The 27,901-nt window shown below is 35.0% G+C and overlaps 4 protein-coding genes across 9 annotated transcripts; 2 read left to right on the top strand and 2 right to left on the bottom strand.

Annotated features, from left to right (window-relative positions):
• The first annotated feature begins 973 nt into the window (after positions 1 to 973).
• Positions 974 to 5,268, top strand: LOC110612090 (E3 ubiquitin-protein ligase MBR2). Of its 3 annotated transcripts, none has more exons than XM_021752751.2 (6): positions 974 to 1,122; positions 2,545 to 3,729; positions 3,880 to 3,930; positions 4,002 to 4,100; positions 4,322 to 4,486; positions 4,877 to 5,268. In XM_021752751.2, exons 2-6 carry the CDS (start codon positions 2,563 to 2,565, stop codon positions 5,039 to 5,041), a joined length of 1,647 nt encoding a protein of 548 aa, XP_021608443.1. In that variant the 5' UTR covers positions 974 to 1,122; positions 2,545 to 2,562; the 3' UTR covers positions 5,042 to 5,268. The 3 variants fall into 3 exon arrangements, with proteins under 3 accessions (XP_021608443.1, XP_043811346.1, XP_043811347.1); XM_043955411.1 differs by lacking the exon at positions 974 to 1,122 and adding an exon at positions 1,132 to 1,235; XM_043955412.1 differs by lacking the exon at positions 974 to 1,122 and adding an exon at positions 1,248 to 1,922.
• Positions 5,269 to 10,022: 4,754 nt separating this feature from the next.
• Positions 10,023 to 12,686, bottom strand: LOC110611270. The gene is made up of 2 exons (XM_021751483.2): positions 12,556 to 12,686; positions 10,023 to 12,143 (listed from the first exon to the last, which is right to left on the bottom strand). The coding sequence occupies exon 2, from the start codon at positions 11,830 to 11,832 to the stop codon at positions 10,579 to 10,581; it is 1,254 nt and encodes a 417-aa protein (XP_021607175.1). The 5' UTR covers positions 11,833 to 12,143; positions 12,556 to 12,686; the 3' UTR covers positions 10,023 to 10,578.
• Positions 12,687 to 14,015: 1,329 nt separating this feature from the next.
• On the top strand, positions 14,016 to 20,162 carry LOC110611269 (centromere protein O). 3 transcript variants are annotated; one of them, XR_006350279.1, is made up of 13 exons: positions 14,016 to 14,230; positions 14,402 to 14,449; positions 14,528 to 14,576; positions 14,676 to 14,724; positions 15,456 to 15,526; positions 15,798 to 15,856; positions 16,089 to 16,184; positions 16,624 to 16,681; positions 17,240 to 17,376; positions 17,465 to 17,521; positions 18,399 to 18,500; positions 18,822 to 18,997; positions 19,639 to 20,162. XR_006350279.1 is itself a non-coding variant. In XM_021751482.2 (13 exons), exons 1-13 carry the CDS (start codon positions 14,156 to 14,158, stop codon positions 19,707 to 19,709), a joined length of 1,029 nt encoding a protein of 342 aa, XP_021607174.1. In that variant the 5' UTR covers positions 14,026 to 14,155; the 3' UTR covers positions 19,710 to 20,162. The 3 variants fall into 3 exon arrangements, 2 of the variants coding, with proteins under 2 accessions (XP_021607174.1, XP_021607173.1); XM_021751482.2 differs by having other exon boundaries at positions 14,026 to 14,230; positions 14,402 to 14,434; positions 18,399 to 18,496; XM_021751481.2 differs by having other exon boundaries at positions 14,027 to 14,230; positions 18,399 to 18,496.
• Positions 20,163 to 20,587: 425 nt separating this feature from the next.
• Positions 20,588 to 27,069, bottom strand: LOC110610440 (plasma membrane ATPase 4). Of its 2 annotated transcripts, none has more exons than XM_021750362.2 (16): positions 26,843 to 27,069; positions 25,110 to 25,229; positions 24,757 to 24,993; positions 23,894 to 24,655; positions 23,679 to 23,801; positions 23,483 to 23,587; positions 23,251 to 23,395; positions 22,999 to 23,163; positions 22,618 to 22,856; positions 22,478 to 22,510; positions 22,300 to 22,381; positions 22,030 to 22,190; positions 21,753 to 21,926; positions 21,394 to 21,576; positions 21,125 to 21,306; positions 20,588 to 21,020 (listed from the first exon to the last, which is right to left on the bottom strand). In XM_021750362.2, exons 1-16 carry the CDS (start codon positions 26,897 to 26,899, stop codon positions 20,924 to 20,926), a joined length of 2,865 nt encoding a protein of 954 aa, XP_021606054.1. In that variant the 5' UTR covers positions 26,900 to 27,069; the 3' UTR covers positions 20,588 to 20,923. The 2 variants fall into 2 exon arrangements, with proteins under 2 accessions (XP_021606054.1, XP_021606055.1); XM_021750363.2 differs by lacking the exon at positions 26,843 to 27,069 and adding an exon at positions 26,117 to 26,297.
• Between the last annotated feature and the right edge of the window lie 832 nt (positions 27,070 to 27,901).

Here is a 27,901-nt window from a genome sequence, read left to right as displayed (position 1 = left end):
ACTATAATTTTGGTATAATTGGCATCAATAATTCCACGTAGATATTTTTGTAAAATAAGAAAATTTGAGAACGAAATAAATAATTAAAAAAAAAAGAGGGATGGGCCATTGGCCAGAAAGGAAGCGAATGTGGACCAATAGCTTTAAAGCGCGTGGAGAGAGGATTAATTGTGGCGCTTCTTATTTGATTTTTTTGGCAGCCACCCAAATTATATGGGTATGGGTATTGGGTAGTCTCGGCCACAAAGTATTAAAATTTTTTGTTTCAGTTTGGGGTTGAAAATAGTTTTAATTGGTAAATATTTAATTTCAAAATAGTTTACGATATTCTAATTTTAATTTGATTCTAGAATAACTTTGATTTTAATTCAATTTTGAGTCTAATACAATTTGATGATTAATTAAATATTGTCTTTGTGCAACAATAACTATTATTTTAATTTTTTTTCCAAATTATTTGTATTTTAAAAAATTTCAAATATTTAATTTTTATATATACTCTTATTAATTTTTAAGTAATTTAATATTAAAAAGTATTTTATATAAATTGTTATATATATATTTTTAAATTAAAACTATTAATTAATTTAAATTAATAAAATTTAAACTATAGATATTATGAGAACGAATATAATAATTAAATTCACAAAATAACCTCAAATTTATAAATTTATGTAAATAGTTGATTATGCAAAATTTAAATTGTGAATTTTTCTTGATTATGCCGAAAATTTAAATTGTGGAACAGATTTATTAAAAAAAAAAAAAAAGAAAGCAGTGTGTTGCATTATATAAGAGGTTAGGCGGCCGGGTCAAGCGATTGTGGGGTTTCAGTCCACAAAAAAGAGCATAAATAAGAAGGTGATGTCAGAATTAAGGATAGCCGTCGATATTCGACTCACACACGAACCAAATCCAACGCTCCAAATTTCACCTCAGCTCAAAATTAATTAAATAAAAAAATATTAACCCTTTTTTTTCGTCCTGGGCTCTTCTTTATAAACTAAAACACGTCTTCTTCTTCCTTCTGTTTCATTTGAACGCCTCTTCTCCCCCCTCTCTATTCTCCTTCTCTCGTCTCCTGTTCTTTGCATTTGAACTCAGCAAAACGAATCAGCAGAGGTAGTTTATTTTTTAATTGGATTTATTTTTCGAATAAAATAAAGGGAAATCGATTTGATGCCTTCACTGTGTTCGAATTTTCTTCTTGTTGATTGAATTCCCGTGATTGGATGGTAGGTGTCTTTTGGCTGTTTGCGATTTGAATGAATTATTTCCTTGGTTTGATGAATTTTCTGTTTGTTTCTTTGGAAAACTATTAGTTTCTGCTACTGCTGCTTTTGCTTTCTTTTTATTTGTTGCTGATGGTAATTGAATTTGTCTGGTGGCTTGCTTTTGTATTTGTAGAGGTTGGGTTTCTTTTTATCTTGGTGGACATAGAGGATTTTCCCTTTTTTTTTTGGTAAAAAATATTTTTACTTTGTTATTGGAGTCTAGCTTTTTTAGAACACCTGAAATCACGGAGGAAGAGTCCTTATTTTTAGAAAAATAATGGAAACTACGGTGTGGAGGATAATTCAAGGATAACTTTTTTTCCTATAAAAAAGATGAGACCCACTTTTATTGGATTTGTTACTTTCCTTTCTTTCTTCAAACTGAAACTGATTTGAGTTATCTTACTACGATGCTCCCTTCTGATAATTCATGAGCTGAATTTCAAATTCTTACGATTGGTTTTCATCCATTTTTTAATGCTAGGTTTAGGCACTGGTCTTTCTCTGCTTCTGTGTTTAAATTAGCCACGGAATACAAAAATTATAGTTGAAGTAACAATTTTCTTTCCATGAACCAAAGGAGTAGGAATATTGGATTTATTCAACCGTATTGAGAATTGCTTGGTTTTTGGTAACTAGAGACTTGAGGTAAGGATGATTGCCTTTGAAATTAATGTGCGATACCTACTGCTTGATCATAGATGTTCTGGCGTTGATCCACATGATGTCCTGGATACTACTTTGTTTTTATTAGAAATAATGATTCTATTTTTGCTGAATGATTTGTTGGGAGCATTTGCATCATGTAGATGTAGAATGACTTACTTGTGCAATTAGTACTATCTATCAGCTTCATCCAGAAAGTTGTAGGAAAAATCGATCAAATTATCAAATACCAAATGATTTGAAGGAACAAATGCAGAAATAGCTCTTAGGATTGGTCATCTTGGTTGAGACTGTACTCCAGCTAAGAAGTTATATGCTTTGGTTCATAGTTTATGTGCTTTGCTGAACTGCATGAAAAATGATCCAATAATGTTGTTTGAATATTTCCTGAAAGCTTGGGTGCTTAAATAATTTTCTAATTATGATATACTTCGATTTCTTAGAGATTTTAATTTTTGGTATTTTAAAGATTTATAATTTGGTCTAAGGTATTTGGGTTTTTGTTTATGCAAACTTCAAAACTAAGTTTGGCCTTTGCTTGTTTAGAAAATCACCCAAGTTTTAAATAATTTATTTCTGAACTGCTATACTTTTGTTGTCACAGGATTGTAAATCACTAGTCATGGATGAATATTCTGGTAAAAAAGCTGGCGATGGGATTGTTGTTTCTAGAAAGGGATCTACTCTTGTTTTGAGGGAGAATGCTAATAACAAAGAGCGAAATGCTCAATTTTGCAACCGAATTGGGTGTAGTGGGAGAATAAACTATGCAAAAGGTACTCAAATTAGTTATTCAGAGAAAGCCAAATCTTCTAGGCAATCATTCCGGTCTCCCTCGAATGGCAAGGAAATAATTGGAAGTTCTTCTAGGACCTGCTCTGCTACCAGCAATCCTAGGAAATCATTTTCAGGACCTCGGAAAAAACCATCTCCTAAGTCTGAAAAAGATCCGTCTGAAACTGGTAGTTTTCAGGATGATAATGAACTGCCGGAACTATTAACTCCTGAGAAGGTCCAAAAAGGTCTTGGCTCTGAATCTGGTGATGCTGGGCCTAGTGAGAACAACTCAAAGGAAGTTGGTAGTACTAGCATGCCAAGCGCAAGATCTCGAAGGAGTTTTCATCAGAAATCAGGAATAGGTAAACCAGATACAGTAATAGGTTCATCCATTTTGTCGACATCTAAATGCACAAGCCAAGGGGCACATGCTAGTGCAAACAGGTATGGTCTAAGAAACCTTAGATGCAGTTCATTATCCGATGTTGTCCCTACAGGATCTTCAACATCAAAACCAAATCTCCTTAGACAAAAAGACACGGTCAGGAAGAGAATTTGTGATGGAGAGAGTAGTTCTTCTGCCAGAGGGAAAAAGATAAGCCCATCACTGGAAGGGAAGAATTCTAGTTCTAGCTCTAGTGTCTCAATTTCTGATTCAAGAACCAGAAATGGGCCTCCCAGATGGGACAATGGTCCTGCTTCAGTTAGGACTCGAAGATCACTCGGGTACACTAGGACAAGGGCTGCTAATCAAGGAAGTCAGCCAAATGAGCCCCATGTAATCCCACAAATATCTCAACCTATTTTGCCAATCGATTCAAATTCTCCTACTTCTTCACACCAATTCTCTTTGGAATCCTCCCCAAGTCACTTGCAGTCTTATGGTCGTCCTGGCAGTAGCCACGAGAGTTCTCGGGGCATTAGGCCACCTAGTCCTGCAGAATTTGGCAACATCCGGTCTTCCATGGGTCGGGAGAGCTTCCGGCGCTACAATATGGATGGAATTGCTGAGGTATTTTGTCCTTGTGATATTTTACCATTTCCCCTTCCCGTGATAACATGAACTGAATGTTTTCTCCAAACTTAGGGAGTGAGGGTGGGAGAGAACAGGGGGATTAATAGTGCTTCGTTATAACATTATCATTTAATAATATTTGGACAGGTGTTATTGGCACTTGAGAGGATTGAACAAGACGAAGAGCTAACATATGAGGTATGTCATCTTCTGGCCTATAGACTTTGAGCAGATTATACATCTATATTTGACAATCTTTTATCTGGCAGCAATTGCTTGTTCTGGAGACTAGTTTGTTCCTTAATGGGCTGAATGTCCATGACCAGCATAGAGACATGAGGTTGGATATTGATAACATGTCATATGAGGTCAGTTACTGTGTTCTGATTGCGTTGATGTATTTAGTTTTTTTTTTTTCCCCCTGTTCTGTGTTCCCATTATTTTTCTGTAAGAATCTTCCATTTAAGAATGCTTTCTTGTTCACAAGCTATACTTGGCATACTTGAGAACAAAATTCTAGTAACTAAGCTACATAAGGATCAAGTCTGCATAGGTTTCCTTATCTTTCTGCATTTTCTTGTTTTGTCAGGAATTATTAGCTCTAGAAGAAAGGATGGGTACTGTAAGCACAGCACTAACTGAGGAAGCATTGTCGGAATGCCTTAAGACTAGCATCTATCAGTCGGCATCTCTGGAGGATGCTACTTTGGACCTTTGTGGTGAGAAGGCTGATATCAAATGCAGTATCTGCCAGGTTTTCTTCTTCTTCTTCTTCCTTTTCTTTACGGATTTTTCAAAAGCATTAAAATGTTTACCTTGCATACATGTATAAGAAATCTAGTCAAAGCAAAACCAAATAGCGTAGATCTAGAAGCAAATCTGTACTTGAACCAATGCCAATGTGGTTTAACCTACATCAGCTTGGATTATCTTGAATTAGTTTAGCATCTGATTAAGTTTGGGTTTAGCATTAACAGATATTTATAAATGGCCTTTGTGAAAAGCCAATGGAAAGAATTGCTATTATTAATTAGACCTCATTCTGCTATCCCCATATTGCATTCTAGTATGAAAAACTTGTGTTTATTTTGCAAACGTCATGGAACTAGCCAAACCCATTTGTACTATATTTTTCTCATTGCAGGAAGATTATGCTGTTGGAGATGAAGTGGGAAGATTGCAATGCGAGCATAGGTATCATGTGGCTTGCATACATCAATGGTTGAGGCTGAAGAACTGGTGCCCCATTTGCAAGGCATCTGCGGCACCCTCATCATCACCACAATCACCTTCATCAGTTGATGAATAAATTGGATGTTTGAGACTGATTTTTCATTTTGTACAAATTAAGTCCGTCTCATACATCCATTTTTTTTAATTGTCATATATTTTTCCAAGTAAAATGGAAGATCATTTTCTTTTATGTACATACATTTCTCTTTCTTGTCAATAGACTAATAAACTGGGGCATCATTGCCTTTACAATGATAACTTTTTCATCTATAAAAACAGTTTAACTGTGAATAAAATTGTTTACATGTTGCTGTCTTCTTCTTTCTGTACATACACTGTTTCTGAATAGATTGCATAACTTTTGGCTGGGAATATGCAATTGACTTCCTGGTCATGCCATTTTGGAAGCCTTCTTGGGGAGATAATGGATAATCTCTTGGCAAAGTAAGCTGCATGCGTGAAGCAATTTCAACCCCGACTTCATCTCTAAAATGTGGGAACTGTTGCTTTTTAGTCTATGAAGCCTAGAGAAATACTTAGCTAGTTGTGGGCCGAAAGACAAGATGTAAGATGAAATCTAATCATTTGCATGTAGCTTTTACACATTCGGGGGGTCGTGTGTTCATAATGAATCTTAGGTTGCTATCAGGAAAAGCATAAAGCTACCTTTATAAAGCAGCTTCTGTAGGTAGACAGTAGGAATCCTCATTCCTTAAAATATGCTTTCATCTCACATTTAATACAAGTAGACTGATCCAATAAACCAACATTCCGCCCCAAACCACCTTCTCCTGCCCCCTGAAAAACCGAGCAGACAAAAATGGAGACATGGGAAGCCCACTGCTTATATTATAGAGTTGCAAAGCCAAAGATCATTCCCCTCTGTTTTCGTCATGTTTATCTAAGAAATTAGGTCTTTTTTCTTTTCTTCTCATTCTCAGTTGATTTCACCTCCACATAGTAGAAAGTAAGGATTGTGGGGTTCTAGTTTTGATTGAGAATTTACCTTAGAATTGAAATTGAATTTAATGTCAGTATAGTTCCAGTTTAAATTTTTGTTATTTGATTCAGTATATTTCTTGATTTTTTGGTTTTATTACAGTTTTGATTCGGTTCTTGATTTTTAAAGTAATTTTATATAATTTTTTAATGAAAGTTATATTTATATTACCACTTTAAGTGGTAAAAATTAGTTATTAATACAAATTATATATATATATATATATATATATATATATATATATATAGTTTACTAATTATATAATCTATAAACATATAAAATTAAGCATGGAAATAGTAATATATCATTTAGTTATTTTAAAATTATGCAGTCTTCAATTATAGGGTACAAAATATAATAAATAAATTACTTAACATACAGTAATTTTTAGGAAGAATAAGGATAGGAAGAATTCTAACTCCAAATAGGAAGATCTCTAACTCGGATTTCACAACACAATCCACCAATTAAAGACTGTTTAGTAAGGTAAACAAAAGACCAATAAAGAAGGATACAACCATTATTTTCCTGCAAATATGAATTTCTAAAAACATTTACATTCTTGAACGAGTTGCCAAGGCCTCAATCCATTAATGTTGTTTTCTGAAAGCAGTACAAGATTTAAGGTTGTCTAACTTCAAACAAATCCATTTAAATCAACTCTTCCCATTAATAACAGAAATTCCCCACATAAATGCATCTTTTAGAAATTCTTCCCATTACCTTGCTCTCCCATTTGCAGCAATAATCTGTGATTTTCATGATTTGAAACCAGGCTACTGTATTTAAAAAGACAAGTCCACAGACCTGCAGATCTTCCCCAACTGTTAATACACAGTGAGCATATGACTTTTTCCACATGCTGGAAAATTCCCAGTGAAAACATTTGTTTCATTGCTAGTGCTTGAGGTGGTTTTCCTTTCAACTTTGCATTTGCTTGCCTCCTTTCATTTACTGAGCCTGGTGCAAATCATTCAGATGACTCCTTGCATTGTTGATTGACCGTTAGAAGCTGGAGAAATCGAAATTCTCTCTAGTTATTCAATTCCTGAAGCCATCAATACCAGTAAATCCAAGGAAACTGCAGAAGTACCTCACCTTGTACTCTGATACAAAAGAGTTTAGTCTCTAACTAAAGAAAATGGTAAAAAAAAAATGTAATCATGACTGTAAAAACAAGTTCATAAGCTTCAGCTATCATTCACATCGAATTTCCAGTGCTTCTTCCCTCACATATTATTACAAAAGGATGCCCAAAAAAAAAAAAGATAAGAAAAAGGAAAAAGAAAATTCTGCTTCTCTGATAAAGAGGCAATGAGGTCAGAACATGATGAACAGGTAAAATGGATCAGTCCCAAAAGAATATTGTAGAAGGAAAGGTGTCTTTGATGGTCTAAATGATTTAATTGTAATATATATTCCCAGCAAGAAACTCACAGGTCATAAGTCAGTTTTTGCAGTTCTATTTCTATATCCAAAATGAGTATCCAAGAGTCTGCTACAGGCCTACAACATATTTCCTAACCCACAGGTTGGAATCAAAAATTGCACAATGAATTCAATTCAATTCTCTTTTTGTTTTCCTATCAATTTTTTTATTTGGAATAAAAGATTTTTTTTTCTTTTTTTACGTACAAAATTTTCATTTTCAAAAAAAAATAAATTCATACATGATTTTATAAGAATTCATTTAAATTTTTTTCTTGCAAAATAAATCATCCCAAGTAAAGCAAAAAAGAGAAAATGAAGGTACACTTGAAAGGATATGCATGTAGCATAGGAATAATGAAGAGTTGAAAAAGGAAGTTTGACGTAAATAAATGGATCTTCCGGAGGCATCTGATTGTGGAAAACACAGCAAATGTACAGCACAGGTGTTGACAAAAAATTATTTCATCCTTAACCAAGCTACACAGTACTCTGAAAAAACAATTCCTCATCTGTGAAATGATTAGCAATAGAATTTCAACTCACTACTGTATGCATCAGGAAAAGTTAGGGCAAAATACAATGCCAAGAGCAATGAACCTCAAATTTATTAGGCTTAACTAGTAGTTCTATGTCTTCATCAAAAGCTAATTTCAAAACATTTTTATGTAATAAAATATGAGCTCATGGTATGCCAAACATTTATCTTATGTATGCTTAAAAATAAAATCAAGAAACAAAATAACTTCACACAATTTCCTAAAGACAAGAAATGATTTATCTCAATCATTATCCATATAATTCACTTTCCTTTGGGAGCTATAAACCTCCTCTCTTTTTGGGTTCTACCGGGAAACATAATTCAGAGCCCCTCCTCCAGTAGCCATTCCAATACGTTTTTCCTTCCAGATTCATTCACAAAGCCTCTATCTTCTTCTTTTTTTTTGGGTATAATTGGCTTTGACTGATGTTGATGTTCAAACTCGAGAAATCTCAGCCCTAGATATGCCTCCAGTATCAATAAGCTAAAGTCCATTGCTTCACAAAATCTATATCTTATCCTGCCATTAATTCCAACATTGCTAATATCCTAACAACTACCAATAACTAAATTCAATTCCCACCCCTAAAGCTCAGCCACATATTGAAGAAGTATCTTCTCTGGGCTTTTCAGAGTTAACAAAATAATGGCAGAGATGCAACAGCAGTTCCTGCATATTCATTGCTGCAGCAAGACAAAATATACAATAATGCAAATACAAAATATGAGAAAATATGATTCAGCATTCTTTTGATAAAGAATAAGAAATAATGGCAAAATACATTGTAGATATATGGTCTGCTGGATGGTGCAACTTTACAAGCTACAAAATAGTTATCTTCCATGATTTCATTAGGTTCTTCATCAATCCCTGTGACATAACATGACAAATCAAAATCTGTGAAAATAGAAAAATGAAAGCAGAAAGCATAAATGCCAAAATCTTTATTCAATCATTCTGTATGAGAATACCTTAATTTTCTTCATTCTCCCAGCATATTGACAATACGGCAATGACCAATTCGCCCCAGGTTATGAGGTATTCATTCCCATGGTAGCCATTAAGTCAGAACAACTATAACATAGCAAGAGGATCTTCAACTACTATGAATTGACTAGTTTTCTAGATAAAGAAGTTTGCGTGACTGTACTGCTTGCATTTTGGGCATACATGGGAAATTTGCTCCCCCATTTTGATGTTTAATTTGATAAAGTAACGTTACCATGTTGATCTTTAATCTGATCAAGCAACTTTACTGCACATCTAATTTTAAGCTCATTTCATAAAAATCCCAGAAAGGCACAACAGCCATTATCTGCTACGTATCACCTCAACCATACTGGTTAATCCGCTTCATTGAGACACTACAAATATTAGACTTATTTATGAAATTCAATAGATGGTCCCACTAAGCTTGGTTGGTATGCTTTTGTAACACTGCCCAATACTTTTATTTAGTCTTAAGTGCTAGAGTAACTCTTTTGCGTTTTTCTTTTTACTTGTGTGTTTCTCTGGGTTGAAGGAGCCGACCACCCCATGATGCTTAGGTAGTTAATTTTCAGCCACCAAGGTGGAAATCAGAATTCAGAAGGATTGAACTGCAGAAATAAACTGAATCAGAGAAGTAGAAATCAACAGTAGACTCAGCTATATGAGTTCAGTATTGTCCAGACTATTGATTGTTCTTCCCATTTAAATTCTTCACAAATTATTATCTACCTTTAACAATTTCCCTTTTTCAAATTTATTTCAAGATATTCCTCAAGTTTCTCCTACACCTGTCTATGAGACCAATTTGTTATGTTATGTTCCAGAACCTGTTTAAGATTAGCCAGAGTTCACAATTCAAACACATCTAGCTCGTCTCATGCTTCTAGGCAATTGAAAATTGTACATCCTTACATCTCCTTGTAATAAGATTTTAGACTTAAGTAGCTTTACTGGATCTGATAATAAGGGAAATTGCTAATGCAACTTTTGGAATGATAACGTGGAGCTAAAAAGTAAGTCTCTGTAACAACGGTAAATGAATATAGTAATACCCCAGCAGATGGATTATTTAGGTGTCATTTAGTTGCACATGCAAATTTAAAGCATAAGCACAAGTCAGTGGATATTGATGTGTTATTAATATTGGAATTCCAATCAATTCTCAGATTAAAAATACATAAAAGAGCAACATTACAGCTCTTACACCAGTGGTTTTACCTTTCCCCAAGCTACATAAAAGTATCCCTGCAAAACTGTCTTAGATTTCCTCTTCATTGGCTGTACACTGCACAGATGGACTTCAGATCTGTATTCTGTAGCGATGACACAAGTCAGCCAAAACTGATGCTTATCATACAACAGAGAAACCAATCATGGGCATTTTGTTTAAAAGTTTCCCTTGCTTGGTTGCTGTTAAATAATTTCCTTATTCAACAGGGTCTGCAGGAGGAAAAACAGACTTTTGGATGCTCACACCCAGTATTTCATCCTGCAAGGGCTGAGCTCCATATGAAGGGGAGCCACCTGGCTCATCATGGCTATCAGAAACAGAACATGATCATCAATGCTTCCAACAACAGTTATTGAGGCCTTTGAACCATGACAGCCACACCCAATTACAGCTTTGGCACAACAAAACTTCATGGGAATGTTTCAGTCCTCAAATGCATGCATACATATTTTCTCCAGCAGCACTGGCCAATCTTCACCAAGCTGCTGTGGATTTAACTCCATTGCAACTTTGAAATCAAGCAAAGATATTGAACACCGAGGACTCTGTTCATGCATAACTTCAATCTGTCCACTACTGCTCTGCAGATGCAAGTGATTGCTCGGCCACATTCCATTGATCACTTTGCTTTGAACCTGCTGCTTATGGATGGGTTGCTTTCTTAAATCATGTGGTGACCTTGCCCCTACCAACTCAACACAAGATCTAATCAACTTTTTCAAGTACACATCCAACATATTATTCAGCATATTTGCACATTCCATTGAAACCCCTCCAACACCCTGAGCAGCCGCAATATGCTCCATGCGTTTCCTCAGCATCTCTGTACTAGACAAGACACCGCTGTCATAACAGGTAATAAAATCACCACTGTTAGCTGCTGGCATAGTTTTGCGAGCCCCACCTACACTAGCTGAACAAAATGGAATTCCAAGAGGCGCAACTAATGGACTTTTAGAGAAACTCGAGTGGTTTGTTTGCTCCACCTCTTCCCCATCTTCCACAAACGCTGTCTGACCTTTGCTATGTGTAGTTGGTTTCTCAGAGGACCAGTGGACCAGCCGTTCCCTTTCATTGTGAGGTTGCTCGGCAACAGCTTGAAGATGCCGTGTAGGTCTTTGATAATCACACGGAGTCAATTCCCCATTATTCATAATAACTTTACTGCCAACGTCTTCTGTAACAGTTGGTTGATGTGAGATACATTCAACTTTCCCTGTGGGCCCAAGTGGGCTAGGTCTATCTCTGAGCTTACGATCACGCATCCCTGACCTAATCTTCCGTGGTGATATTGGCAAAACCCCATTCGACCAAATGGACACATTTTGATTCTGATTCGGAAGAAGGGATCCACTTTGTTCATGCCCATAACTACCAGGGGAACCTTTTGCTATTTGTATAGCAGATTTTGTGGGACCTGACTCATAAACTGGTGGTGGGATCTTGGACTGACATGCATTCTTCAAGATGGAACGGATAAGCTGATTGTGCAGGGGAAGATTCTCCCTTCCAAGCAGGCGAAAACATGACTTATCAAAGTCACTCTTGCTCAGCTTCTGACTTAAAAACCTATTCAAGTAATGAAAATACTTCTTGAACCTCTCAGCCCCAACCTTCTTCACTATCTGAGTTTTCAATTCAACCAAGTCAATTCTGGAGCTCTGCTGAGGTTGCATTTCTCAACAAACAGATTTACACACCATCCAACAGAATCACAAGGCCCTCTGTTCCCACACCAAAATACCGTAATGCTCAATTCAAAAAACTACAAATTTCCCCACCCGCATATCAATTCAATGCAGATGAACTCTCCAGCTCTGTACATCTCAAAACAAGCACACTCGGAAAATATAAGCAGAGACTGGTGAAAACCTCAATGGCCAACCAGAGTAGTGCTATTTCTGTTTCCAAACGACCCAAAATTCACCCGCCCAGAAACCATACAATGCAAACTCAAATCTCATCTTCGCGAAAAAAAGCCAAAACCCTAGAGATCAAACTCAACGGTTAAGCTTATCCAAAGCTCCGAAATCAAGCCAAATTGATTCAAACACATAATAAATCAAAACCCTAAGTTCAAATCAAGAAAACAGATGGCACGTAACTGCACGAACAGCAAAGAAAGTAAAGCACTTGAGCGATTGAACTCGCCCCCTTACCCCTACCCCTACCGGCTTGTAAATTTTGAGAGAGAATCAAAAGGTGGGAACTTCAAATTTAGAAAATTGAAGTTGAGAAAAAGAGATCAGTGGAGCTTGGAGATTGAGCTAAAGAACAGAGCACCAATTGGCAATTGCAGATGAAATTGGTATTGTAGAGATAAGAAGCGCATTGAATGAGTGAAAACTAAACTCTTAAATAGTGCAATATTAAGGTTTAGAGATTTATGGAGTTCTAACCTGAACGGACTTCATCAATTGCAGAGAAATCCACAGTTTCCTACTCACTTTGGGTTTTCGATTCTTCGCTGCTTCGGTTCTTCGCGCTTTATCTCTGTTTCCGGTTTCTTTTAATCTATTTTCCTTTGCAATTTTTTTTTCTCATTATATTTTTCCTTTTAGCTTTTAAAATTTAAAATTTATAAATAATTTAACATCATTTAATTAAAATTAATTTATTTTTTATTTCTTTCTTAATGCATTTAATTTAAAATCATTTCATATATAAAAAATATGTATATATTTTTTTAAATTTGAGCGGTGGAATTAAAACCTATTAGTTTAATTTTAATCGGATTAAATCTCTTACCACTATAAGAATTAAATTAAATATTTATTTTATAATCTATACATAATAATACATATACATAATAAATTTATAATATAATAAATATTTAATTTAACGACTTTATATTCATATACTTAATCTGGTGGTAACTATATTTAAATAAATTTAAGAGATTTTATATTTTAATTTTGATTTCTATTTCAAAAAAAAATATATTTATACACCTCATTCTTTTATATAATAAATATTCAATTTAATACATATATATAACGAAATTATTAAAATTATAATGTTAATTCATTTTTACAATTGTATAAAATTTTATTAATATTAAAATGATTTTATTTATGACAATATTATAAATATTTAATTGGTATTTTAATATTTTAAAATATATGTGTGCATAAATATACAGTACACAGTTTTTTCTTTGGTACTATAGAAAAGATTATAAATTTTTCTTAGTGATAATTTGTTTATAAGATATAATTTATATAATTTCAATAATTTTTTTTATCTATTTTAATTGATTAGCTATTTAATTTTCTTAATTTATAACCTAATTATTAACACTCTAAATATATGTGTATACATAAGTTAAAAAAAAGTTACATATTATTTAATAATTAATCCCTTTTTCTTTTTGATAATATTAATAATTAATCTCTTAATGTTATAATAAGTAATATTAATTTTTGCTAGATTATTTTATATATTCACAATTTTGCATAGTTAAAATATATAATTGGTTTCATTAATTTAAATATTAAATTTTTTAGATTCTATGAATATTTTAAATAAAAAAATATTGAGATATTATCATTATTTAAAATTATTATTGTTATTATTGTTTTATAGGATGATGTCAATAATCTGTTCAATTTTTATAATATTACTGTAGTTTATTATATTAATTATGAAATTTTTGTTAAAAATTTGAGATAACTTTTTTTCATTTCATTTAATTATTATTTTTTTGAATTGAATAAATTGCCTTTCAAATTTTTTTTAAAGAATATATAAATTAAAATTATTTATTAGGATTATTATTAGTCGCGGGCAGAACCCGGTCATTTTCCTCGTTGTAGAAAATAGTGGACCGGGTCGGTTTCGGAAGTTCCGCCCGGGTTATTAGAACCCTAGGAGGGAAATTGTGATTCAGGATTTCAGGTACACTGTTCTTATATCTCTCTCTCTCGCACACACACCATGGGCGTTTGAACTGCAATTCAAATTCTACCTCCCATCAAATCTCAAAGTCAAGCAGTATCAATGGACAGCGACACCGAAGAGTCGCTTAGGAAGAGGCAAAAGAGGAATCCATTTCCTGGAGACTCTTCTCGCAAGGTCGCTGTTCCATTTTACCTTTAATTTGGTTTAACACTATCATACAAATTTCTGTTTAGCTGATTACCCTAATTTTTTTGGGAATTAGATTAATGTGTTTTTGTCATCCAATTTTAGTAAATGCTGTTATGTTCATGAATTGATAATCAATATATTGTGGAGATTATGCAGCATCTTGAACTGACTCCGATGCGCCAATACCAAGTAATGGGAGAAGTGGTAATTATATTCTCAAAAGGATTTATGATGCTTATCAATTTCCCTCCTTTTGGTGATTAGTGTCCCGTCTTGTGACAGAATTTCTTGCAAGAGGAAGATATTCGGTTGGAGACTACACGAGCTAGATGTATCTATCATTGCTCCCTACTCAGTTTATTTTTTAGTATTTTGTCTAATAGTTTTTATATTTTGGGTATTTCTAGAAGCTTATTTTTCTTATTGGCAGTTGCAAATGCTCTCAAGAGGCATGCAGAATTGGCCGAGCGTTTTTCTAGGTATAACTTTCCTGCAAATCATTGAAGGAACCTTTCGCCGTCTTCATCAATGCGTCTTCTTCCTCTTCTTCTTTTCTTTTTTCTCCTTAGATTATGAAAACCATTGGATATCTATGCTTGAGACACAAAACCAAGTGTATGCATGCATAGTGATTGTCCTTTTATTTGAGTTAATCAAAGCCATTATTCCTAGTAGTTTTTGTTGGCTAATACTAAGGTATAAAACCTAATAACTTCAATGATGCTCACATTTGAACATCAACAATGTCTGTTATGCTATTCCTTGTTCTTTGAAATATGTGAATGTGCAATCACTCATTTATGCCAGCATGTGTCTGTGTGTGTGATAGTCTACTTGTGACCAATGCAGAATTTATTTCCTGTCTCAGAAATTACTAAAGGAAATAAGGCATTTCATAAAGTAAAAATGGATAGATAAGAGAAATCAAGTCATTGAAGGTTATCTATGTTCTTAAGTAGATTACTTATGTTAGTCAACTGGCATTTTTGATACCTTTTCTGCCTCCAAGAGTATTAAAGTGTTTAATGTCCTATTGAAGGTGTAGTATACATGCTAATGTAAAGCTAAAGGCAAAAAATATGCATTATTGCAGTCCTGAGGATAGAAATTATTTGCACATGATTTATAATCATATCCAAACAGATCTATAGCTTACAGAATTATGTACTTTACGATGGTATTTAATTTTTTATTATATTGATTACAATAGGGATTCTGATAAAATGATATTTGAGCGCCTACAGAAAGAATTTGAAGCTGCACGCGCATCTCAAACTCAAGGTATTTTAATACATGTGTCTTGCAGAAAAATTGAAAATATTTGCTTCCAAACTCATGTTTTATGCCTAGATTATCTATCTCTGTCGGAAATGGTGATTTCTAACTGCCCACAAGCATGAGCCCAGTCCTCCTAACAAGTTATCTGATCCTACTCATTCCCACAATCTTTTGTCTTAATTTCTATCCTGGCTTTTTCTTTATTAACATCCAGTTTTAAGCGTACCTATCCTCCAGTGCATTGATTTGAATATGCTTCTTTTTTTCCTAACAGAGCTTTATTTAGACGGTGAAGAATGGAATGATGGACTACTAGCTACAATAAGAGAGAGGGTACAACTCCACTTTGAAGTAGTTGGATTTTTCTGTTCTTGTTATAATCCACTGTTGAAATATATAAGCGAAATAATTAATAGCAAAGTTTATATTATTCTTTTTGTTCAACAAGCAACATAATTCAGTGAGCTTTTTCCTCCTCCATCTGGTTTATGTCTATCGACTGTTTCATGTTTTCTCTTGGTCATGATTGGGTTTTTAATATGTTAGATCTTGGCTTTTTCATCAGGTTCACATGGAAGCTGACAGAAAGCAAATGCAAGGAGACTCAAATATGGTGCCAGATCATCATGAAGAAAAAAGTACATATAGAGCTGGAAACAAGGTAATATTTACTTTTAGTGATGGGTTCTATATGTAAAATGCACTTAGGACTAAAATCATTTACTGTGAAGTGCCTATTTCTTCTTCTTGTTGTTCTCTCTTTCTTAACCATCCTTTCTTTAAATTTTGCTTTTTACTATTATCCATCTCAGTTTATGTCCAAGTTCCTTTATCTTATTCTCAAACTCCAGTTCTACTGATCTATGTATTCTCCAGGCCAGTTACCTCCTATAGTACTAACAGTGAAACTTTGTCCTGACTTGATACTAAAATATTCCCAAGTAAAATTTGTTGGTACAGTATGGAAAATATAAAATGAAATGAAACACACACACACACACATCTTCTAAGATGAGTTCAAATTCTGAGATTAACTATGTGGCATCTTTGGTTATAGATTTGTTCAGGCGTGTCATTGTTTTTGGGTTTTATGCAAACAGGTGATTTGTTGCTTAGAAGGGGCAAGAATTGGCATTCAATATGAGACATCTTTTGCAGGTATTCTGAACTAACTTGCCCTATAATGTTTACAGTAGAAGAGGTGTTGTTATGCCATCAGTCTATTCCTTTATATATGACAACATTTCTGTTTATAGTTCATGGTCTTGTGTAACTACATATATGAGGTTGATTTTGATAGCAGTTTTATTTTGGATCAGTACCTATTCATGTAGGCTTCTTGTAAACTGTGATTACAGGAAGAATGAATTTAGCTTGTTTGAATGTTTGAGCATTGTGCTTACGTTTTAACTAAATTGTTGAATATTCAAGTTCCGTGCTACCTTTCACTCTTGATGAAAGGTCCTTGTATCTTTTCCAATCTTACCTTTTAACAATGCATTGTTGCATATTGACTTACAAAATAGACTTTCATGTTAGAGTTGAATATGGGGTTAATTCTATCATGTTTGAAATTTTATTTTATTTTTTAACATAGAATACTTTTCATGCATGTGAAAACATGTTACTTTCTTTTATTGGTTTATTCCTTTTGGTAAATGTTATTCATTGTTTATGAAATAGGGAAGCTGACTCGTTATTTCTATAACTTCTTAGGAGATCCTTGTGAGCTGTACCATTGTGTACTTGAGAGCAAGTCATTTCTTGAAAAGATGACTGTCCTTGAACATACCATTCCTTTCTTTCTGCCAATAAGAGAAGCAGAAAATGATCTTCTTTCTTCCAATGCTATGGTAAGGTTGGTTGTCTAACTTGACTTTTCTGATTTGAACTGCTGCAATGTTTAAGCCATCTCAATGTTGCTCAATGATTTCCTTCCAGCGATTTATAGATTATGTTGGAGAACTTCTGCAGGCATATGTTGATAGACGGGAACAGGTATGCCATTAGTATGTATTGTTATTTTATAGTCCAAGCGATGCACTATTACTAGCCTCTTGACCGATTCCTGAAGATTTTTTAATTTGTGTATATTTTTCCTAATGAATTTAACTTTCTTCACCACCTTTTCCTTTTGAAGTGACTATCATCAACTTTGCACTATTCTGATATGAATTTTCAATTTTTTGGAGTTAATAGTGCCTGCTAGTTTTAAGTAATAGGGCCCCCTTCTTGCTTCTCCTAGAGGTGTACATTTTATGGTTCTTTCTGTCTTGTGCTGGATTGATCCTGATGAACCCCAATTTATTGCTTCCTCACCTACCCCTTTAACTCAGTTTAGAAAACAGGATTTCAAAGTTTTTGGATTTTTTAAAAATAATTGCAAAATTCAAAACATATATCTATCCAGTCACGAGGTAGATCAGCTGCCACTCCCTCAATATGGAAATAAATATGAATCATTCTCATACCTGTGACAGCTTCTAATCATATAATAACTCTTTCTCTAAAAATATAGAAGGATTATGTGCACTCTCCTTATAATGGACTCTCCTTTGGATCGAGCAAAAGGCTGAGTGAAAGACAAACAGTAGATTTGTACATTAGAATGCTCTCTTCTTTTGATCGAGCAAATCTCATTTTCTGTAATCCTTTTTCATTCTCTTTATTCAATTGCCAAAAACAAAAAATCATGCTTGTTCAAGTTGGGATGTGGATTAGTTAGTTTTCATTGTGAGAGGGAAACATAACACAAACGCGGACATCTTATCTTGTGCTACATCTTACAATTAGCTTGCAGTATACAGAACTTATGATTTAGTAAATTGCTTCAATTCCTATTTCTTACATTTTTTTTTTACCTATTGATCTGCAGGTACGGCTTATTAAGGAGTTGTATGGAAATCAAATTGGAGAGCTGTATCATAGCCTTCCCTACCATATGATAGAATTTACACTGGATGATTTTGATTGGTTGGTACATTTTTAGGGACTTCATATTTTACTTTTGTGCAACATTTACTGTGATTTGTTTAAAATTATTTGGATTTTAGCTGTGCTGACATTCTGACAATTACTTCAAAGATTGTACTGGAAACAGTTTATTAGTTCCCATCAGTAGGTTTTAACTTCAATTACACAAAATTAACTGTTAATTGGAGTTGGCAATACTCGTCAAAATTTGGTCAAAAATCTTGATTTTCTGATATGGTGTTTTGGATAGATATTGTGTTTTATATATTGGATATATCATATACGCATCATAAACTGATCTTCTACAATGCTATTTCTTGTTCAGCAAGGTGACTGTTGGTCTTAGATATGCGGACCTTGTATCTGTACTTCCAACTCGAGTCAAAGTATTTGCTTGGCCAATGAACCAATTCAAGAAAAATGGAGCTCTCGGAACTCACCCAGGTCCTGTTCGCCTATCTTATGCTGAGGATGCTTTAAGAACCATGAGTTTACCAGAAGGTGCTACTTTTCTTCAACTCTGTAGCTTCTTATTTATCAGGGTTAAGGATTATCATTAGATGGTGTTTCCCTGGGGTCATTTCATCTTTAGATCTTCTCTTATTTTACTTCCTTTTTTCCAATGCACACCCACAAACATGCATGCTCACATGCGCAAAAATAGAGTTATATTAGCACTTCTGGGCTTTAAAGTGGGAACTTTTTGAATTGCGATAACTTTTAATAGTGTGCTGTTTTGAGGGTATGTCTAAACTTTCCAGGCTTATCCTGCAAAAGCCTGTCACTCAAAATCATTTTGCTGTCTGAATGTTTGATTAAAGTACTAACTAAAGTAGATTGTCAAATAAGCTGAAGCCACTATCATTAATTTTACTCCATATTCTCTTCCTTAACTTGCATATAATCCTGAGCATGCATTTGGGTGATATATGTGAATATTTGTGTGATTTTGGACGATTAAAAGGTTGACACACTTGCTCCCACTCCTTAAGTTTTAGAACCATATTACAATTTATTACATAGTTAAGGATGTGATATCTGTTTTAGTAACATCTTAAGGAGATCACTGCTTTTTCATTCTAATATGATTGCTTGTATTTGTACTTTTTCTTTTCTTCTTATTTGTTCCCTCTCTTTCGCAGCTTATGCAGAAATTGTATTGAATCTGCCTCAAGCCATTCAGCAAATGTCTGTAGAAACAAGCCCCAGTTAATGCTTTAATAGTATTTTAAATATGAAAGCAGCAAGCACCACCCACTTGCTGGAATGAGGCCTTTCTGAACTCTTGGTCTATTAATGCTCTGTCCGTCTCTTTCATTTGAAGTGGGTTGAAGCCCAAGCATCTGGTACCAAAGGTTCTGCCACTCCTGAACCAAATTCCAGTTTACAAAGCTGTAGCATGTAGTGACTCAAAACTGTTGCTTAGCATAGAAGACCTTGGTTAATCATGATTCCCTCACAGTTGAGTTGTGAATTAGTACCATATGAGTGGAAATGAACTGGGTTTCATCACTTTGTATAGGCATTATGATTAAATGGAAGCATATAGCTAACAAACAATTCAAAATTTTGCCATTACCTCATTCGTGAGCCATTTGGACATCAAATTGTTTCGTTGTGGTTTGGATGTCACATCAATGGGCAAGTTATGTTATATTTACTCTCACCATTTTATACCTTTTTCAATAGTTCTACTACTGCATGAGGAGTATATTAAATAATAAAACTTTCCATTTTGAAAGGATTTTTTTTTCTCTAATGACATTTGAGGAGAAAATGGAAATGTGGACGCTGATCATTTCATGTTCCGAATTTTCTGAGGCTTGGGAGTTCGGTTAAATTGATCAATTTTTTTTTAATAAGTAAATTTAACCAATTTTTAAATAAAATGAAAATAAGGGTTGTTGTCAAATGCTGAAAAAAAAAATTATTTTTATCAAAAGACAATTTCCGTAGAAGGAAAATACATTTTCCACATAATATTTTGACATACAAGTGTATGCAAAGCTATAAGCTCTCGTTTCGTTTTCAACTCTCCATCTCTTAGTCTACGCAAGAGGATAGACTAATTAACAAGGCTATAAAACATCATTTGAGCGGATAGGGGTCCGTTGATTGTCAAAGCTTTTATTAAGTTATATACTTTAGCAGCAGGAGATGAGGTGAAAGACGTCAACATAGGAAAAAAAATTGTACACCAAGCAGAAAACAAACATGCTTTGCTTTCAAAGGAGAATCCCTCTCCTCTGGCCATAAATGCGGAGGAATAAAACCTTGTGTAAGAGAAAAACTACCACATATTATAGCAAGATAAATATAAATTCTAATCTAGAGAAAATTTCCAACTGGGATATCTTCGTCATCATTTTTAATTTTTAGCTCTCCCTCTCTCGGAGAAGATTAGTCTCTTTTGGGAGTTTGGCTCTTCTAAACTGTGTAATGTTGTTGAATTGTGTCAATATCAAGTCCTTTCAACTTCACCACCGATTCAACATGCCCCTTGAGAGTATGTAGCTCCCTCAGCCTGAAAAAGGGGAATCCTTTCCTTTGTTAGTATGTTATGGAACTCCCCATAATAAAAGAATATGATACTGAGCAGTGCATATTATATTATTTGCTTGACATTACCTTGCCACTTCAGCCCTCCGCTTGGCTTGCTCTGCGATCTCTGAAAGTTCTCGGTAACTATTTTTGTCAGCAAAGAGGTTACTGCTTTCTGGAGGTTGAAGGCCATGAAGTGTCCTCTGCGCTGTGGCCCATTGAGCTTCTCTCTCTTCCTTTCCATAATCTTTCTTTGTTGTAAAGGCAGTCTGTTTTAAGAAAAAAAAAACAAAATGAGCACCTCAACTGAAACGAAGAATCAGATTCAGCCTCAGGGAAAAAAAATAATAACACACCTTGTTCTCCAAAAGATTATCCCAAGCCTTGCCGCTGAGAATGTAGCGAATTGCAAACTTGAGCAGATCAAGTGGCACGTAAGTAACCAAACTGTAAAGCCAGATTACACCAGCCCAGCCCCAGCCGCACCCCTCTATACGAGCAAAACCCCAATTTGCATAAACTGCTATCAACGTGGCTACCTGCCGTTTGCAGAATGGTTCAATGCCTTAGTGGTAAAGAAATGCAGATTATTTCATGATACATTGAACCAACCGAATTGGGAAAGACAGTGCCCACGCTTTAATGAAAAGTCAGAGAACTCTGCTTTAATCCCAAAGAAATTAAGCCCAGTAAAGATTCGGGACTGAAGACTTACCAGCTGAGCAACCACGAATGCACTGACTAGAAGAAGTCCAGGACGTTCAACAAAGGACCAGCTGCGCGACCTTGTGACAAAAATAAGAGCCTGGCTTACAATGCTCACTTGCAGGTATAAAGCTGCCATCATTTCACGTTCCCTACCATGCAATGATCTTACTCCAAATTTGTCCTGCATTAGCAATAAGATCATAAATATTTAAAACTTAAAAGAGGAATCAAAGCTTTTTATCCCTTTGCCTCTCAAATGGATGCTGACTGCTGAGAATTCTTACCGTGAAGAAGTCGGTGTCATACATTGCCCAGAAAAATATCACTGTCATTAGTGCCAAGTAACCGCCAAGAACAATACCAGTACTGAAAATCTCTTTAAGTTTCCAGCTGTCTGGCATTGGTGATGGTTTTACTCGATCCTTCGATATAGTCATGATCGTTCCTAGAAGTTTGATGATTCACAAAATCAGACCATTGCTCGTGCTAAAGCCAACGGTAAAATGTACAAATTAACTGAAAATTTTTCACAAAATGGTTTCTCAGGAGCTCACCGTCGTTTAAGATGGCAATAATTAGAACCATGAATGGAGCAAAGTCATATTTCCATATCAAGGCAATAAACATGAAGCCAAACTGCCATATCACAACAAACAGAACAAAGTAAATAAGAAAAAGGAATAGAACAGTTTCAGAATAGTATGTTAACTTCATGTGTAGTTTTGTGCTTACCACAATACGGATTGTAATTGAAACTGCATATATCTGCAACAAAAAATTTTTCGAAAAAAAAAACACAGTAAGTTCAGACACTTGATAAAATGCTAAAGCCTCTGAATGGGGGCAAAGAAAGAGAAAAAAAGTTAACTTACTGTGTAGTTTTTCATTCTTTGGAATATGGCTCTGCTGGTCAGAACCGCACTAATAATTACACTAAGGCCAGGTTCGGTGAGGACGATATCAGAAGCACTTCTGGCGGCATCTGTAGCATCAGCAACAGCTATTCCAATATCTGCCTTCTTCAAAGCTGGTGCATCATTAACACCATCTCCTGTCATTCCACAGATGTGCTTCCTCTCCTGCAACCTCTTGACAATTTCGTATTTGTGTTCTGTAAAACAGAAACAGTGTATGTCAAAGACAAGGTAAAAAAACAATATCAATCATAGCATGAACCTATCTGTAATATCCCAAAAAAATGACCACCAATGAAAATGGACGTCAGTGCTGAATTAAGCAACTGCATAAGTCACCTGGAAAAACTCCAGCAAACCCATCGGCCTTTTCGATCAACTCATCTACAGGTAGAGCTGCAATAGAAGCATCCTTATCTTGACCAAGCAATGAAGAAGATGGATACATGTTTGTTCCCATTCCAAGCCTCCGACCGGTTTCCTTACCGATGGCAAGTTGATCCCCTATATATTTTGGAAACATCATAAAATGTCTAAGCAATGAAATAAATTTTTTCATTCAAGTTAATTTAAAGTTAAAATAATTATTACCAGTTATCATTTTAACATTCACACCAAGGTTGAGAGCTCTTCTGATGGTTTCAGCACTGTCGTGCCTGGGAGGATCGAACAAAGGCAACAAACCAACTAACTGCCATGGGCCTCCTGGACTATCCTTTGATTTCTCAGGTACTTCCTGCACAAGTCATCGAGGGAAAAATAAGGATTATTCATTTATTATAAACCAGAAACAATAAGTAGATAAAAGGATTAAATTGGAGACCTGTCTTGCAACAGCTAGAGAACGAAGCCCTCGTTCAGCAAACTTATCAATCACAGCATGAACCTTCTTCTTGACATCCTCCTTGCTATTGCATAGACCTAATATCTTTATTAAAAAAAAAATCCACATTAATCGGCAGTTCTCTCCCTAAACCAGAGTTTATGCTCTGCACGCTAGTACAAGGGAAAGCAAATACCTGCTCAGGAGCACCCTTGCTAACTCGGTGCCAGTTTCCATCAGAATCAATGTAGGTAAGGGCAGTTCTCTTGTCCACAGGATTGAATGGAAGGAAATGAAGCTCTCTGATTCCAGCTCTTGCCTGCCCAATTACCAAAATTGTTAGATCAGAAACCTGACTTGTGAAAATTTAGAATAAAGCAGCATAGGAGAAAGTAACACTAAAGGTTATACCTCCTTTGGGTCTGCAAGCATCCCTACAATTGCAGCATCAATAGCATCCTGATTTTCAGTTCTTGAAGCTCTAGCTGCAAGAAGTATCACATACTCTTTATCCACACCCTTTGCAAATACTTCAATTAGGGTCCTGTCAACAGTAAGCTTGTTCAGAGTTAGAGTTCCAGTCTTGTCACTACAGAGGACATCCATGCCAGCCATTTCCTCGATGGCAGTCATTCTCTTTGTAATTGCACCCTGCTGAGATAGCCTGTGTGAACCGATAGCCATGGTGACAGATAAAACAGTAGGCATGGCAATGGGAATTCCTCCGATGAGAAGAACTAATAAGTTGTCAATTCCCTGTCTGTACTTGCGATGCTGTATTGGGTACATTACTATAATTTCAATAATTATCCCAACAGCGATTGAGCAAATACAGAAGTTACCAATGGCAGTCAGAACTTTTTGGAAATGTCCAACTTGATTGGTGCTGTCCACCAGATGTGCAGCCTTACCAAAAAAGGTATGCACACCAGTGGCAATTACTACCGCTTCAATTTCGCCCTGCTTACATGTTGAGCCTGAAAACACTTCATCTGAGGGGTTCTTAGTAACGGGAAGCGACTCCCCAGTAAGAGCAGATTGATCAACCTTCAAAGGATCACCCTCAAGAAGACGAGCATCAGCAGGGATTATATCTCCCAATTTAATGCTGATAATGTCTCCTGGGACCAGAATCGCAGCTTCTTGTTCAGTCCATCTACCATCTCTAAGAACCTACATTTTTCCATGAGACAAGATTAAAACAATGACGTGAGAGAGAGTAGTTCCAAAAACTGAAGGAAGCAGCCAATGTTTGTCAACTGTGCGCTTCTCACCTTAGTCTTGGGAGCAAGACCAGCCATAAGGGCTGCCGCTGCATTTCCAGCATTATTTTCTTCGATAAAACTTATTGTGGAGTTTATGAACAACAAAGCAACAATCCCAACGAAGTCTTGCCAATCAGGAGGTCTTCCATCACCATTTGCCAAAGCTATGGCCATGATAGCTGCTGCTTCCATGACCCATGACAATGGGTTCCACATAAAACCCAAGAACTTGAGAATTTTGCTTTCCTGTTCCCAAAACGTAGAATAACTAGAATTTTAAAAACTCAAATTTAATAATTGATTCACTAGAACTACCAGTGGAAAGTCCATTTTAAAGGAGTAATTTAAATTGCCAAATTGACCTTTTTCTCTTCTAGTTTGTTTGGCCCAAAAACTTGAAGCCGATTGGCTCCTTCCTCTGAAGTAAGACCTTCCCTGGTACATTTCAGCTGCTCAAACACTTCCTCTATAGGAATCCGTTCCTGCAAGCAAAATATGCTTGTTTAGCAAAGTCTCCTCTGATCTCGCAACTCTCACAAACCCCACTGATAGGAATAATTATGAAGATGTTATACAAAAATTTTCAAACAGGATGGTTTTACAAGCTTTGCTCTTTAGTGAATCCTCGCGAGTTCACCCAAATTTCGCGAAATTCTGTTATTATGACTTAGTTATTTTCTCTCGAGTCAGATCAAAATGAAAAGGAATTCACCATGACCCAAGTGAAAAAAAAAAAGACAAAAGAAAAAGGCTGTAATACACTTTATCTTCTTCATATGTATGTTACTTCCGAACATAATCATTGAACAGTCGGTGAACAGTATGACGAGTATGGGCATTTCCAGCCATGCTTGTTTGAACAGAAGCTAAGGTCAATCAAATTTTCACGCACAAAGTCAAACATTTTGTCTCTCTGCTCTGACCATCACGTATACTGAGAGAACGTGGAAGATTGCTCATAGAGTAAGTGCCACGGAAGTAAACCCACATCCCAACACCTTGAATCTAGTCTATAATTTTCTCATATGGAAATAGAAATCAAAACAAAATATTATCAATTAATTTTTTAGAAAAAGGAAACTCGGAAGTAAACCCAGATCCCAACACCTTGAATCTAGTCTATAAATTTCTCATATGGAAATAGAAATCCAAACAAAATATTATCAATTAATTTTTTGGAAAAAGGAAATAAAAATTGTATGTAAAAATCACAGGCTAAATAAAAAAAATTGGAGTGAATTGCGCGGACGCGATTCTCGCAGTCGAACGTAACTTCAAAGATATTATATATTTCATGTGATTTGGGGGGTGATATTCACGCCCAAGCAAATCCAATATTAAAACAAAATCAAAGAAAAATGATCAGTACCTCCCCTCGTCAGCAAGACCAACTAAAATCACAAGCCTTTATCTATTCCCAGAAGGCTCGAGGGCGATCGTCCACAATATCATCAGATAAAAAAGTTACTATATAGAAAGAGAAACTAACCATCTTTTTAAGTAAAATCGCAGACCAAAAAACAGAACAAATCAGATTCTCTCATTGGCGAATAAACGACAAAAAGGTTATTATTTTTATTATTTATTATTAAATTAGAGATTCTTTTAAAGTAAAAATTATTTTTAAAAAAGTTATTATTTATTGAAGTTTATTACTTCATAAATTATTAATAAAATAAATTCACTTTTTGATTTAATAAGTAAAGTAATATTGATAAACGATTACAAAATCAACAAAAAGAGAAAATTAATTATCCTTTTAAAGAAATTAACCATTTAGAGATGGTAGAGGGAATGAAAGGGCAGAACAAAAACAAATATCTCAGGCTACCGCATAGTTTTATGATATTAACAACACAGTATCTCCAAATCTTTTAGAGGGAAAGTAACAAACATGATCATATAGTTACAAGTACAAATAACGAAAAATGAACACATAATTTAACCAATGGGGAAGGAAACCCGTCTTTGCGCTTCCCGAGTTCTAAACTGCATATGCTTATAAGTCTCTATGATTTTTTATTTTTTGAAATCGATGAGATGAAACAGTAGTAAAAAGAGCAATAAGAATGAATCACAGCAAAAGCGAGAATACCAGATCAACGGACTCATTTTTTATCTCTTCAAGACTGATTCCTCCCTTGGTAGCCATGCTCGATGAATCTGAAGCTACAAAAGATATAGCGAGCGAGAGAGAGAAGGGCTGGGAGTGGCTTCAGAGACTCATAACAGAAAGCTAAGAGGAGAAGGAAGAAGAAAGCAAATGAAAAGAGAAATAAAGGGAGACTGTGTTTCTCTTTTATGGCGTCCTTCGAAGGAGGGGACTCCAGCCGCTATATATACTAGGGAGTCGGGTTCTGCAAGGAAGAAGGGCGGGCTGAGGGTGGGGTCTACCACATGGTAGTATGCCAAATTGTCAATTTTGACCTGCCACGCTTCTGTTTCGTGATCTTGTTGTACGAGAGTGGAGAAAGATCCTTCTGTTAGGAACGTCCCTAGGTGAGCACTCCCCTTTTTATGCTTACCTTAGCGTGCTCAATTTTTCCTGTTTTTTTTTCAGAAAATTCTTTTTAATATATAAATATTTATCATATTTTAAATAAAGTTTATTAATATATAGCCTGATGCTACAAGAATTCTCCTTTTTTTCCAATAATTCAAAACCTAATTTTTTGGATTCGATAAATTTTTGTATATCATGAAATAAATGTCAAAATATATATTTTAAAATTATTCTTAAATCAGAATTAGTCCAAAATAAATAAATGAAACAAAAAATCTCGCTAGCATTAAATGCAGGACAAAAAAGATTTTTTTTAAAAAAAAAATTGTTAAGTTAAAATAATTTTTTTAATATAATTTAAGAATATCAACCGAATAATTATGTTCACCGTCATAATTATGGCACAAAGAGAATCATTTAGTTTTGGAGTATTGAATTATAAACAAGAGCAACAAGCGAGCATATGTGCGAGTAGCAAAAATAAACACAATTCTAATAGAAATTATGTGCGAGTCTGCGGTGGCTGAAGCCCTGAAGGTGTGAAACCGTACTTGCTTACGGCAATTTGTGGGATTTTCTTCTTGTGTCCCCACAATCACCACCGTCATCATCGGTTTCTCACACGCAGGGACTTGATTCAGAATTTGGTGC

Source organism: Manihot esculenta, chromosome 3 (genome assembly GCF_001659605.2).
Source record: "Manihot esculenta cultivar AM560-2 chromosome 3, M.esculenta_v8, whole genome shotgun sequence".
In the NCBI taxonomy this organism is placed as follows: domain Eukaryota; kingdom Viridiplantae; phylum Streptophyta; class Magnoliopsida; order Malpighiales; family Euphorbiaceae; genus Manihot; species Manihot esculenta.
The sequence above is the reverse complement of the archived record's forward strand: the minus strand, read 5'-3'. Positions and strand labels throughout refer to the sequence as shown.

Coding starts and splice junctions, on each gene's coding strand:
- LOC110610440 (XM_021750362.2), bottom strand. CDS start 26,899: ATGGCTACCAAGGGAGGAATCAGTCTTGAAGAGATAAAAAATGAGTCC. Junction 22,857..22,998: donor GTTTGCTGGAGTTTTTCCAG/GTGACTTATGCA, acceptor TCTGTTTTACAG/AACACAAATACGAAATTGTC. Junction 21,577..21,752: donor CATTCGTGGTTGCTCAGCTG/GTAAGTCTTCAG, acceptor TGCAAACGGCAG/GTAGCCACGTTGATAGCAGT.
- LOC110611269 (XM_021751481.2), top strand. CDS start 14,156: ATGGACAGCGACACCGAAGAGTCGCTTAGGAAGAGGCAAAAGAGGAAT. Junction 15,527..15,797: donor ACGCGCATCTCAAACTCAAG/GTATTTTAATAC, acceptor TTTTCCTAACAG/AGCTTTATTTAGACGGTGAA. Junction 16,185..16,623: donor CATATAGAGCTGGAAACAAG/GTAATATTTACT, acceptor TTATGCAAACAG/GTGATTTGTTGCTTAGAAGG.
- LOC110612090 (XM_043955411.1), top strand. Junction 4,101..4,321: donor TTGATAACATGTCATATGAG/GTCAGTTACTGT, acceptor TTGTTTTGTCAG/GAATTATTAGCTCTAGAAGA. Junction 4,487..4,876: donor TCAAATGCAGTATCTGCCAG/GTTTTCTTCTTC, acceptor TTCTCATTGCAG/GAAGATTATGCTGTTGGAGA.
- LOC110611270 (XM_021751483.2), bottom strand. CDS start 11,832: ATGCAACCTCAGCAGAGCTCCAGAATTGACTTGGTTGAATTGAAAACT.